This window comes from Periplaneta americana, chromosome 2 (assembly GCF_040183065.1).
Source record: "Periplaneta americana isolate PAMFEO1 chromosome 2, P.americana_PAMFEO1_priV1, whole genome shotgun sequence".
Classification (NCBI taxonomy): Eukaryota; Metazoa; Arthropoda; class Insecta; order Blattodea; family Blattidae; genus Periplaneta; species Periplaneta americana.
Genome location: NC_091118.1, coordinates 88,410,333 through 88,424,082, shown reverse-complemented (window position 1 = coordinate 88,424,082; position 13,750 = coordinate 88,410,333). Strand labels below are relative to the sequence as shown.

Here is a 13,750-nt window from a genome sequence, read left to right as displayed (position 1 = left end):
TGGGATACTTGTTCTAAAATGTTTCCATTTACTATTATCTTAGATCTAACAGGATTTTTCCCTTTAAAAGCCATTATCTTTGTTTTGTTTGCAGATATAGTTAGATTGTAAAATATTGCGTTTTGGCTTAATCTATACACTGCTCTTTGTAGGTTATCTTCTGTTTCCTGGATAATTATTTGATCATCAGCGTATAGTAAAGTATTTAAAGGTGTGTTAGATTCTATTTTAATCGCAGTCTGTATTTCATCTTTCCACTTCAAAACTAGATCGTCAATATATAAATTAAACAGAGTGGGTGATAAACTGCACCCTTGTCGAACACCTAAATTTGTTAAAATTGCTTCTGACACTTTAAAACCTGAGCTAATAACTATTTTGGTATTTACATATAAACTCTTAACGGCACTAATAAGGTGCTTAGGAAAGCCTCTTATTTCCAGTATTTTCCATAAAAGGGGTCTTTTCACTTTATCGAAAGCTTTTTCATAGTCAATGAATGCTAAGTGGGTTTCCAAACCAAACTCTCGACGTTTTTCAATAATCTGCCTCATTATAAATATATTATCGCTAGATGAGCGTCCTTTTCTAAAGCCTGATTGTTCCTCTGATATTAGTGAGCAATAATATAATAAAAAATGCAAACGCGCAAAACGAATTTTTTCCAGTAAGAGAGCGCCTGCGTTAATGGGTGTATTTCAGTGTTTTTTAAGTTATGAAGAATGGTTTCCCTTGCAACAAGTTTCTGTGTGAGAATTCTAACTTTCAAAGCCTAACAACAATAGCTGTAAATACAACAAAAAACACGATCATGCAAAAAAAAGTACCTTACTGGTACTCTTACACCACTGAAGTTGTTATATTACTAGTCATTAATATGTTTATATTAATAAAAATTTAGGAGGTACATTAATGATACAAAATGGGTAGAGTTAACTGCGAATATTGTGTTTTTTGTTTTATTTACAGCTATTGTTGTTAGGCCTTGAAATTTAGAATTCCCACACAGAAACTTGTTGCTAGGGAAACTATTCTTCATAACATAAAACTACATTGAAATAGAGCCATTACAGTGCACTTATTGTTACCTAGTTACCATTACAATGCAGTTTTGCGAAGGCTTTGAAATAATATTGCTCTAAATTTTCAATGCAAAATATATTGTATTTGCAATTTTAAAAATAGATCGTGCAAAAATGTTGTACAATACACGTTTGTGAAATGCATTATAAAATCTCGGAAATCGAAAAACTCGCTCTGCTCGTTTTTCATACTTTTCCTACATTCTGTAAAAAACACTTCTCAACCTTGTATCGTACGTAATATATATTTCCACATTTTCAGCAAGAGTACGCAATGAAGACTGAGGAATAATGTAAGAGAATGAACGTTTTATTATTAATGTTTTAAAAGTGATTTCAATGTTTAACTTCAAACTACTTCACGATTTAAAGGTTTAAATACCGATTTTTTCACGAATTACGTATTTAAATAACAATTTTTCCACGAATTACAGTAGTTTTCTTTACTGACTTTGATGTATTTTATTCACGTTTTACAGTGTCCCTAATAATGAGTCAATGCTATTTTTGCCTAGGAACTCGTAATAAAGTACTGTATTGTTATTTTTCTTGAAAGAGTACTTATATTACAAGGAAGTTAATTCATAAATCCTGAACACAAAAAAGCCATTCAGTAGTTGAGAGGAAAGGGCTGTACATTATAAACGGAGACAGCATGCCAAGAACTATTTTTCGGTATTATGGTATTGAAAAAATATTATCATTAAAATTTCAAAATTCATTTATTATATCTTTACCATATTTTCTCTACATTTTATAAAACCAGGAATTAAGGATTGGGAAAGTTACAAATTATTCACTATGAAAAGATGTGTAAAAAAAGAAAATCACACTTGTCTGCAAAAAATAAAGATTATTAGTAGAGATGGGACAATAAGAGAACTTTCTAATATATTATTATTCGTTTCCTGAAGTCTAAATGAAGTGCAAAGAAAATTGTGGGATTGAAATATACGTAAAATAATACTAAATTTGTTTTGTTTTTTTTTTTTTTCTTCCCAAAAGAGAGTCAAATTGTATCAATCACTACATTAATTTTAATGGAAAACAACGCAAAATTTGGTAATGTTTTATTTAAAATGATACTATAATGCATTATTAATGAAGCTACTTGTTTATTGGATTTGACAATAATAAATAATAAGATATGTCTCAATTCCTTGGACTAATCTGGCCTGTTACAGATTGTGGGAAGACATACGAAACTATGTTAAGAAGGATTGTAGAATTGAGAAGTCGGTCATGGTCCTTGTAATTGGTACTATCCCAGCATTCGCCAGAAGAGAGGAAACCACGAAAAATCCAAGTCAAGATAGCTGGCTTGGGATAGAACACAGTAATAAAACTGTCATGCTAGCATGGTTCAAATATAATTGTAAAATAACATACCTCATCTCTCTCAGTCTCTTGACATGGTTGATACAATGATCTGCAGTGTAATCCACCTCTGCCATTGTAGTAAATCTGCCGAAACCAAACCGTATGGAAGAATGTGCCATATCATCATCTGTTCCAATAGCTCGTAGCACATACGACGGTTCCAATGAAGCTGATGTACATGCACTTCCACTGGACAAGGCTACATCTTTCAGAGCCATCAATAAAGATTCTCCTTCAACATAGGCAAAAGATAAGTTGATACAGCCGGGATATGAGTGTACAGGGTCGCCATTACGAACTACATGATCCAAACTACCAAAAATTTTGTCCAGAAGTCTCTTTGATAGCAACTCCATCCATTTATGATCATACTGAAACATAAAATACAGAATCATTACTGATTAGTGTCTTGAATTTCAAAATTGTATGCTGAAACCTGAATTCACTTCTACAAATTCTTCACAAACAATGCAACATACCATGATGATGATGATGATCAATTTACAGCTTATGAACAACACTGAAGGTATGCGGCATTAATAAAAATACTACTGTAGTTGTAGTAGTAATAAGTGCTTTGAGGCGAAAAAAAAAAGAAGGAAAAAAGTAAAATCTGTATTTTTTTATAAATCTAAATTCATAATTCCCTAACAATATACAAAATTTAGGTGGATGGTTTCCATTGATGAGCATTCGACAATAAAGACATTATACTCATTTTAAATTTGTGCACTTAGTACATGTTTTTCTACACAGTATGTAAAAGGCTTTGGATTAGAGAGACTATGCATCAATCTTCTTTATAAGGTCACCACAATCGTTATTATAATAACATCTGTTACAAAGAATCAAGAACGGAGCAGTAACAGTGACTGCACATAGAATTTTACCCCTACTCATCTTCATTAATGAATAAAGTATACCCTTTTACATGCAGTAAGTCTGTTAAATGGGGGCAACAGCTTTATTTTGCCATCTGATGAAAGACAAACTTAGGATTTTTTCTATCTAAAAATTCATAGCTCGCAGCTAGTACTGAAGTTTTCACAAAAATTTACAACAAATGTTTTTGTTTCTATTTCACTTTTTTCCTCCATATAAACTTAAAGGAATAGGGTCCACACAGCCTCATGATTGGAAAAATTGAGGAACCACTATAGATGCGAACTGTGTTAAATACAGTAAAAGCCTCCTAACACTTGTGGGAACTTGCAACACTGATCACATAGCTTTCATGTTCCATCTGATAGTTATGCAGTGAACTATTAGGTGGCAGGAACTTAGCTATGGGCTCTAGTGTAGCTGTAGTGCCAGAGAAAAAGGATTATTTGTGAACACTTGCATTTATTTATCAAAACTGTAAACATCAAAATTTAAATCTTCTGAAGGAGAGACATAACCTTATAAATATTATTTACCGGTATTCATTATTGCAATGTCTTGGTTGAACATTTCATGATGTGCCCTAGAGCATAACCTACTCTGTAGCACTTTCTCTATTGGTCTATGATCTATGATCTTAGGAAAAATTTGAGAAATATTGTAATGCATTACAGAAGTGTCGGAAAGGAAATTCTTACTTGAACGAAATCTATTGTTTAGCAAGACTAGGCTAGACTTTGGTAACATACTGAATGTGAAAGAAATAACAGCATATGTAAGCACTGTACAGTAGTGGCAAAAAAAAAAAAAACCCGGACCGACCCTTGTAGCGGATTTCAGAGTCTTGTTTACTCCAGAGCACGATAGACTGGTAACTAAGACTTTCGTGGTTCGAATCCTGCCTGGGAAGGAAACTTTTTTTTTTTCCTTATCCAAATTTATTCCCAATACTTTTCGATTGCAGCGATATTTTACTACTTAATTAACTTATTATTCACAGAACATGAATTTTATCAGCAATCGAAAAGTATTGGGAATAAATTTGAATAAGGAACAAAAAAAAGTTTCCTTCCCAGGCAGGATTCGAACCACGAAAGTCTTAGCTACCAGTCTATCATGCTCTGGAGTGAACAAGGCTCTGAAATTAGCTACAAGAGTCGGTCCGGTTTTTTTGCCACTACTGTACATCCTGCAACAAATATACTCATTCATGGCAACCGAAGTAACAATGGCCACATGTGGTCATGTTCAATAGATATGCACTGTAATTCACGTCCAGCTCCGAGTGAAGTACATTGTGCTCTGTTTTGTTCACAGTTCAGCAACGTAACACATTAATTAACCAAGTTTTATACATACTCATAATATTTAATTAACTGAGTAGTTCCCCAAAGGCAGTGAAGAGAGTGACAGTGATATAAAAAAAAGAATATGTAGGTGTGGCACAATTGGACGTGGTTAGCAATAGTGGTCCAAGTGCCAAAATCGCGAACTGAGCTAATTGATCAATTGTAAATCTTTACATAATAAAATCTGTCTAATAGCTTTTTTTTTTTTTTGCCAAAACTGGTAGAAAATTAAGTAATAATGTACACTTTACTAGACTACACAGCAGTTCGGAAGGAGGTCAACTGCTATATGCGCCGTAGCATTTCTGGTATGTGACGTCACAAGTTTGTACAGTAGAACCAATCAGAATCAGTCTGTAACAAATACTTCCCGAGTTCGTTTGTTCACGTGTGTTTCAATACATTGAGTAAGTAAAACTAACATTTACTGTGTGTGTGTGTGTAAGATAAATGGAAGAAGAGACTGTAAAAAGACAAGTATTGCACAGGCAGGCGCGGAAAATATTATTTAAGGTGTATAATTATTTTAAAAACGTTGACGAGCAGAACGTTGCCAGCCATCTTGATGCTGGCTGCAACATTGCCAACATGCAAGAAACAGCTGCAGAAGCATGTGGTGTGGGATTGAGAACCGTGCAAAGAATATTGTTAGTTTTTGTTTGGTGTCATACAGTAATCAACGGCTAAGGTCATTATTGTCTTTTGATAATTTAAATTCTCTCCTGTGCTATTTGTATTGCATGTGCGTGTGAAGTACGATGCGGCAATACGCTAGCAGACTACCGCCTTCCGAATTGCCGTCAACTCTGGCACATGTTAGTTCTCACAAATATTAAGGTCTTATGCCATGTTTTGTTAGAAATGGCTCTTGGATCATTATCACTTAATTATAAAACTATTATTCTGAGTTTAGCAACAATGAATCATCTACTAAATTTTTAACATTTTTATGGAGACAGTACGATTGTAACAAACACGTATATAACATGATCTAGTTTTTTTTTTTTTCAGTAGTATTAGTTTGACATCACAAATACAATACAGACAGAAGTAATATGTAACCTTTCTTAAGTCCAATGTCCTATTTTGGAAACTATTCAGCTTTTTGGTCACTGATGTCTTCTTCAAAATCAACTATACCATTATTGACGATTTGATCATCTGCAATAAGGGAATAGTAAAATTGTTTGGCATCACTGGAAATCGAGTGCAACATAGATTTTATATATTCAAGCTTCTGTCTAGATATGGCTTTTCCTTGAGGCCAAAGTGGTTTGAAGAGTCCATAAAAATATGATTTAGATAGCTTTCCTGTTTATTCTGGAGGTCCACAGTGACATAGTTCTCACCATTATGGTCTGTTTTTATATATAATTTTAATGGATCTTCCTTTTTCAACATTATTTCGCGAATTTTCATCCAGTTAATTTTGTTTATGGTTAACAATTCAATTCTCCATTTCAGAATGCCCAAGAAAATCAGTCTCCATTAGTGTTACAAGAGGATTTTTTTTTCCTACACGTATTCATAACATTAATGTAGTCTTCTGGCACGTACAAGCATTATTGCATTTTCAAAGCCTGCTCAACATCACTGAAATTGGCATCATTTGGCAGAAATGTATGTCCTGGAATGAGAAATCTTAAAGAAACTGAAGTAAGAGATGGGTGATTTTCCATAATCTTCAGCATCAAGGTTAATTTGATATTTCGGTTTTTGTATGGCAACTCGTATTTACTTTTTATTCTGTGTCGATAATGCCATGTTGCTGGGCATCTACGATTGGCAGATGTGGAAAAAGACATTCTTGAAGCTGTGAATGAAAATTCACGTACCAGTTCTTGAAAGCCTACAGGTAAGGTGCACACTTCTCAGATGCTGTCCATCGGATTTTTCATCATGAAGCACTACGTGTTTTCTGCTACGAGCCAGCCCATTCCTTCTGCCTGATCATTCTGTTTGCTTACAGTACTGATAGTGCTTTCCTAGATCAGTTGGCAGAGGAACATGCATTAATCATTACGTGCAGGGCCCTTACAAAGAAGGGGAGGTTCAGATGGGTCTTCGGTACTGGGGTTCAGCTATCAAGGGGGACTCCGGCCATGAGCCCCGCAAAAAAAAAAAAAATATATATATATATATATATATATATACACATACGAGGGGGATCCAGGAAATAACGACTGTTTTGTTGTAATAATTAAAAAAAATATATTTATTTGAAAAAACAAAGTCTGTTACATAACTGAAGCTTCCTTTACTTCTCTACATAATCACCACCTACATTTAAACATTTGTCGTATCTGTTCACTAGCTTTAGAATTCCCGTGTTATACTTCTCTGCCGCCAGTTCATTAAGCCAGGTGTTCACTGTCTTCTTCAACTCATCACTTCCAAAATGCGTACCACCCAGAAAGTCTTTCAGCTTACTGAAAAGGTGAAAATCGCTAGGAGCAAGGTCTGGACTATAGGGCGGATGATCAAAGATTTCCCAACCAAATTGATCCAGCAATTCTCGAGTTGAAGCAGCAGTGTGCGGGCGGGCATTGTCGTGAAGAAGCACAAATCCTCTCGAAAGCATTCCTCGCCTCTTGTTTTAGATGGCTCGCGGTAGTTTTCGTAAAGTCTCACAATAACGATTTGCATTGATCGTAGTGCCTTTTGGCATGAAATCCAGCAAAAGAACACCTTTGCGATCCCAAAAGACAGTAGCCATGACTTTTTGTGTTGAGAGAGTCTGTTTGAATTTTCTCAGTTTCTTGGGTGATGAGGGATGATGCCACTGATGTGATTGGCGCTTGGTCTCTGGGGTGTTGTGAGACACCCAGGTCTCATCACCAGTCACAATTTGATCAAGAAAGGCGTCTTCATCTGTGTGATATCGCATCAAGAATGTCAATCCTGAGGCCATTCTCTGAGTTTTGTGTTGGTCACTCAGTTGCCGTGGAACCCATCGTGCACAGATTTTGTGGTAGCCAAGATGTTGCGACACAATTTCACCAAGCAAAGAACGAGAAATGTCAGGAAAGGCAATATGCAATTCGTCGAGTGATGTGCGCCTGTCTTGCAAGATTCTGTCGTTCACTTTAGTCTTCAGGTCTTCTGTGATGAGTGATGGGCATCCGGGTCGAGTTTCATCGTGGACATTTGTTCGCCCATTGTTGAACATTTCGCACCATTTTCTCACATTTCTTTCATTCATTACAGTATCACCATACACTTCTTTCAATTGCCGGTAAATTTCTGCAGGTTTGAAATGTCGGGCATTCAAAAATCGAATCACATTCCTCACCTCACAGTCGGCGGGATTATCAATCACGTCGTTCATTTTGAAGTAACACAAAATGCACAATGGCGACTTGTTGCAACCAGTACTCACAACATTATGAGAACATATGTTAAGGAAGCCAGTTGACCTTCAAACAAGGAAGTGGAGTCAGCTGCGCAGCGGGTATGCGCGAACGGTCGTTATTTCCTGGATCCCCCTCATATATATATATTCATTCATTGTGTTCTGTCCAAGGGCAAGTTTCACTGCAAACCCAGGATTCTCCAATTTTTCCTATTTTCTGCCTTCCTCTTAGTCTCCGCATATGATACATATATGAGGCTTTCAGAATTAAAGTGGATCAAGTCCATGAGACACAGTTTTGAGATAAGATCTAAAGTTAACTTGCTCTAGTGAATTTATCTAATTTCACTAGCAATAATTTTATTGCTCCATTCTCAAATTCTAGATTTATAAAATATAAACAATTGTGATGTTAATTGATAAAATGCTTTGGTGTCTTGTCTTGATCCACTATTGCTCAAAACATCGTGAACAAATAATCTGAGCCAAAAGTGACTGGTGTCACCTACTGGAGAATGCTTGGAATTAAGACTTGATCCATTACCGCTCGGAAAAGATCCAACTTCAGATAATCAGAAAATGAATTAAACTCAATTTATGAAAATTTGTGACTTGATCCACTTTAGCTCTGAACGCCTCATATCTTAATGTCGTCTATTATTTGATATCTTCTTCTGCCACGAACTCTTCTCCCGTTCACCATTCCTCCCATCCATCCATATACTGTATATATATATAATGATCAAATATACATATCACTTTTCTACATGAACTGTCTGCACACAGTTGTTCTGCAGTACAATATTTGAATAGTGTGTGCAGTACTATAAATTAACACAGCTTCAACAGGCTAACACAGCTTCAACAGGCAACAATGGATATCAATGGTATCATATTTACAGTTAAATGCAAAAGTGGCTTATACACAACTTCCCTGAGGATCACATTATAGCTTTCGTCTCCATTATTACTCGCAGTGTAATCATCCTTATGTCTTTTTAAAATTTTCAAATATTTAAATAACTTACATATACTATAAGAACAAATTTAGTGAATAAGGTTAATTTAACATTATACAAATAGCTTACACATCTCAAAACTTCATTTACGTGTCATTTTCATCTTTTCATGCAAAATTATTGATGTAGCAATGGTTCCATTCATTAATAGGATACTAATTATTGCGTATTTCAGACTTCTATCTAACCTATACCAACTCGCCAACCAGGTTGACTTATCTGAAAATGTTGAGGGGGGAGGGAGATATTGTCAGAGATCCAAAAAGACGAATTGAATTTCAAAGATCAAGCTTTGTGGCCTCAAGAAATAAGCGAAAAAGTTCGTCAGCAAATAGTTCAGGCAAATACTTGCTCTTCGTTAGAAAATATGTTAAAACAATGCCAAAGAATTTACTGTACTTACCAGCATAATGGACGCCTCCACATATTGGATGCACCCCAATTTCTCGCGTTAAAAAAAATTCCCCGCATAATAGACGCATAGAGGAATGTGAATCTGTGACAAATGATAGCAGTGATGCTGAATCTGACAGTGAATGAGGTAAGGTTAGTGTTAATAATAACAATGAAGTGTCTTGCCTTATTGTCGCTGTATTCATTGTTACAAGTTATCATCTGTTAATACAAGTGTTGCTAACTATCGATAGTCTTAAGTACGACGCAATCAATATAGAAAGTAGTCACGACCCATATACCGTTACGCATACTATCGATTATTTCAGCATTCGAGCTGGCGTACCTTTAATGTGTATATATATTTTTTTTCACTAAAATTTTTTCCTCGCATAAAGGACGCATCCTGGTTTTTTTGTTATAAAAAAAGGCCGTTTATTACATAGGTAAATAAGATAAATGGTAAGTTATTCACAGAATATCTGCTGTACTCTTAGTCATCAAACAACAGTAAAAAAAATCCTCACGATTGGTTAATTTATAGCACATCACAACAAACGTTGCATTATCTTCCACGTTTTTTTTTTTAAATCTTTACGAATCCAACTAGAAACCGCACCAATTTGGCTTAAATGGTAAGATTTTCTCCAGCAGAAGTGCCATGAAATAAGTTGCATACTAAATTACTTACTTACTTACAAATGGATTTAAGGAACCCAAAGTTCATTGCTGCCCTCACATAAGCCCGCCATCGGTCCCTATCCTGTGCAAGATTAATCCACTCTCTATCATCATATCCCACCTTGCTCAAATCCATTTTAATGTTATCCTCCCATCTACGTCTCGCCTCCACAAAGGTCTATTTCCCTCCGGCCTCCCAACTAACACTATATGCATTTCTGGATTCGCCCGTACGTGCTACATGCCCTACCCATCTCAAATGTCTGGATTTAATATCCCTAATATGTCAGGTGAAGAATACAATGCGTGCAGTTCTGCGTTGTGTAACTTTCTCCATTCTGTAACTTCATCTCTCTTAGCACCAAATATTTTCCTTATTCTCAAACACCCTTAATCTCTGTTCCTCTCTCCAAGTGAGAGTCTAAGTTTCACAACCATACAGACCAACCGGTAATATAACTGTTAATAAATTCTAACTTTCACAGTTTTTGACAGCAGACTAAATGACAAAAGCTTCTGAACCGAATAATAACAGGCATTTCCCATATTTATTCTGTGTTTAATTTGCTCTCGAATGTCATTTATATTTGTTACTGTTGCTCCAAGATATTTGAATTTTTCCACCTCTTCGAAGGATAAATCTCCAATTTTTATATTTCAATTTCGTACAATATTCCGGTCACAAGACATAATCATATATTTTGTCTTTTAGGGATTTACTTCCAAACCTATCGCTTTACTTGCTTCAAGTAAAATTTCCTTGTTTTCCCTTATCGTTTGTGGATTACAGCATCATGAAAATAGTGTACTTCATCACTGTAGATGGAAAGAATTGCAGCAATCTTTGATGGGTCATGGAATGGATAGTGTCTTACAAAAACTTTTTTTTCAGTGAAGCTGAAAAATGGAAAGCTTTACTGAAAAGACTGCTTGATGTGAAATTATTTCTTGCATCTAGAGGTTCGCCCTTTCAAGGAGACAGCTCGAGAATTGGTGATGTTACACAAAGAGCAAAATGTTTTTATTTTGAGATATTTGTTACAGAACAAGGAAACTGGAAAATTCCAAATTAAGGAGAGGTTTATTGAATTCCTGAACTTTAATGGGAAAAACTAGTAATGGTATTGCTTATGAACTGCTTCAGTCTTAGAATGTCATAAAATCCCCATAGCTGACTGCTGTGGCCAAGGGTATGATAATGGTTCTATTATGAATGGGAAAATAAAGGGTGTAAAATCGAGAACACTAGAGAAAAACAGTCTTGTTTGTATTCTCCATGCAGTGCACATTCCCTTAATCTTACTGGTGTAAATGCTGTCAGGATGAATTATGATGTGGTCACATTTTTTGGCTGTGTTCAGTGCTTTCCAGCAGCACTTCTACAAAGAGGGTCATTTTAAGGGAAGAGATTGATATTTAACTCATATCCCAGGCTGAAACCCATTATCAACCATCTGCCTGGTATTTTGAAGTCTCTTGAATGTATTATGGCAGAAATAAATTTTCCAGAAAAAAACCACAGTGAAGTAAATTCTCTAAGAGGATATTTCTCTTCATTTGAGTGCATAGTTATGGCTGCATTTTGGAACAAAATCCTGTCTTCCATAAATAAACGAAATATAATAATACAATCTAGGGGCATATCACTTGATGTTGAGAAAAATTTGACGACTTAATTAAAGAACTGCAGAATTTATGATATAATAGGAATTACATTTTTAATGAAGCACAATGAGTTCTTAATTCTTGGACACACTTATTTTAACACTTACATAATCACTGATGAACGTTACTGAACAAGTAATAACTACTTTACTGTGTTAATGTTGGAAATTTGGTGGTAAATTAACTGATTGCCTAGTTTCGACGTGGTTTTGCGTCATCCTCTGAATCCTAGTTAGATGCAAAACCATGTCGAAACTGGTCTATCAGGTAATTTACCATCAAATTTCCATATTAACACAGTGAAGTAGTTATTACTTGTTCAGTAACAATCATCAGTGATTACAATTAGTTGCTGAAAATAAAACCGTATTACCAAATTTTCCTGAAGATGCAAAAAGAGTGAAAAAAGGGAAGAGGTTTCATTATGAGAGTAATTCAGAAGACATTGACAAGAAAGTTCCAGCAGAAGATATCTTTAAAAGAGAAATAGTGTTTACTACTTTGGTCTTCGTGATAAATGACCTACAAAGTCACCTCGAAGCACATAAAGAAATTCTTAGTTTATTTTCTTCAGTGTTGAATTACATTTCACTATCCACAACAGAAACTGAAAAAAAGTCATACAATCTTGTTGAAAAATACCCTGATGATCTCTCACTTCATTTAAAAGGTCAATTACTATATTTGAGAAACATAAGCTATTTTTGTGAATGTTTGTATTGCTCTGTGTATATTCTGTACACTTTCAGTAACTGCTTCAGAGACAGAAAGAGCTTTCAGTAAGCTAGGAAATCAACTGAAAACTTGGCAGAGATTTAGCACAGAAAGAAAATACCTTAACTATCTTTCTCGTTTAGCTATTGAACATACACTGGCTTTAGAAATTGATTTCAGTGATGTAATAAAATATGATTTTGCTTAAATGAAAGTTCAGAAAAATAAACTTAGGTTAGAAAAATGAGCTACAGCTAACATATAGGTAATTATAAATACCGGTAACTCATAAGCAGAGAAAGGAAGTTCATGCCCTAAAAACGTGAAGAATATGTATGCATTTATGCCATAAAAATAGATAAATATGCTACAAAATATGCATTATCAGGCTGAGATTATTTTAACAGAATAATCTTCTTCTTCTTCTTCTGCTTCTCCTCCTCCTCCTCCTGCTCCTCCTCCTCCTCCTTCTTCTTCTTCTTCTTCTTCTGCTCCTCCTCCTCTTCTTCTTCTTCTTCTTCTTCCCTTCAACTATTAAGCCAAATGGCCTGTTACGATCTCACAGTTGAATTTTCAATCCAGCGCTTCTTTGGACGACCAAGAGATCTCTTCCTGTTTGGACGATAGTGGAGCATGACTTTTGCGATTCTATCTCTATGCATGCGATGCAGATGATTTATCCAGTTGTTCTGATAATGTTTTACGTGATTAATTGCAGGTTCTAGTTGTAATTCTTCCATTATATCTTCATTGCGTTTGTGATCCCATTTCGTATATCCCACTGTATATCTCATAAATTTAATTTCATTAGCTGTTATTCTGCTTTCGTCTTTCTTCCTCAATGTCCATGTCTCATTGCCGTAACAAAGTACAGGTCTCGCCAAGGTCTTGTAAAGGCGAATTCGAGTATGCCTTTGTACTAGGGAAGGTTTCATAATGGTGTTAATTATCCCCATTGTTCTGGTGTATTTAGAAATTTTCTGTGAAATGTCTACTTCATCGAAAAAAGATAATGTGTAACCGAGATATATAAAATAATTTATCCTTTCTAATATTTTTTAATCTAAACATATTTTGTTAGGCACAGGGTATTTTCCGCAGAAGGCCATAATTTTAGTTTCTTCTTTATTGATTTTCATATCATATTTAATTCCAATTTTGTTAAAATTAAAAACTGAACGTTGTAATTCATCTTCTGAGGAGGCCACCAGAGCTAAATCGTCTGCAAAAAGT

The 13,750-nt window shown here is 35.1% G+C and overlaps 1 protein-coding gene across 1 annotated transcript in view; it reads right to left on the bottom strand.

Annotated features, from left to right (window-relative positions):
- The window catches only part of LOC138694394 (cysteine desulfurase, mitochondrial-like), a 90,657-nt gene that overhangs the window by 2,134 nt on the left and 74,773 nt on the right, over nucleotides 1-13,750 (bottom strand). The window contains exon 8 of the mRNA XM_069818082.1: nucleotides 2,472-2,833. Coding sequence (XP_069674183.1) covers nucleotides 2,472-2,833 — 362 coding nt within the window. The remainder of the gene's footprint in view (nucleotides 1-2,471; nucleotides 2,834-13,750) is intronic.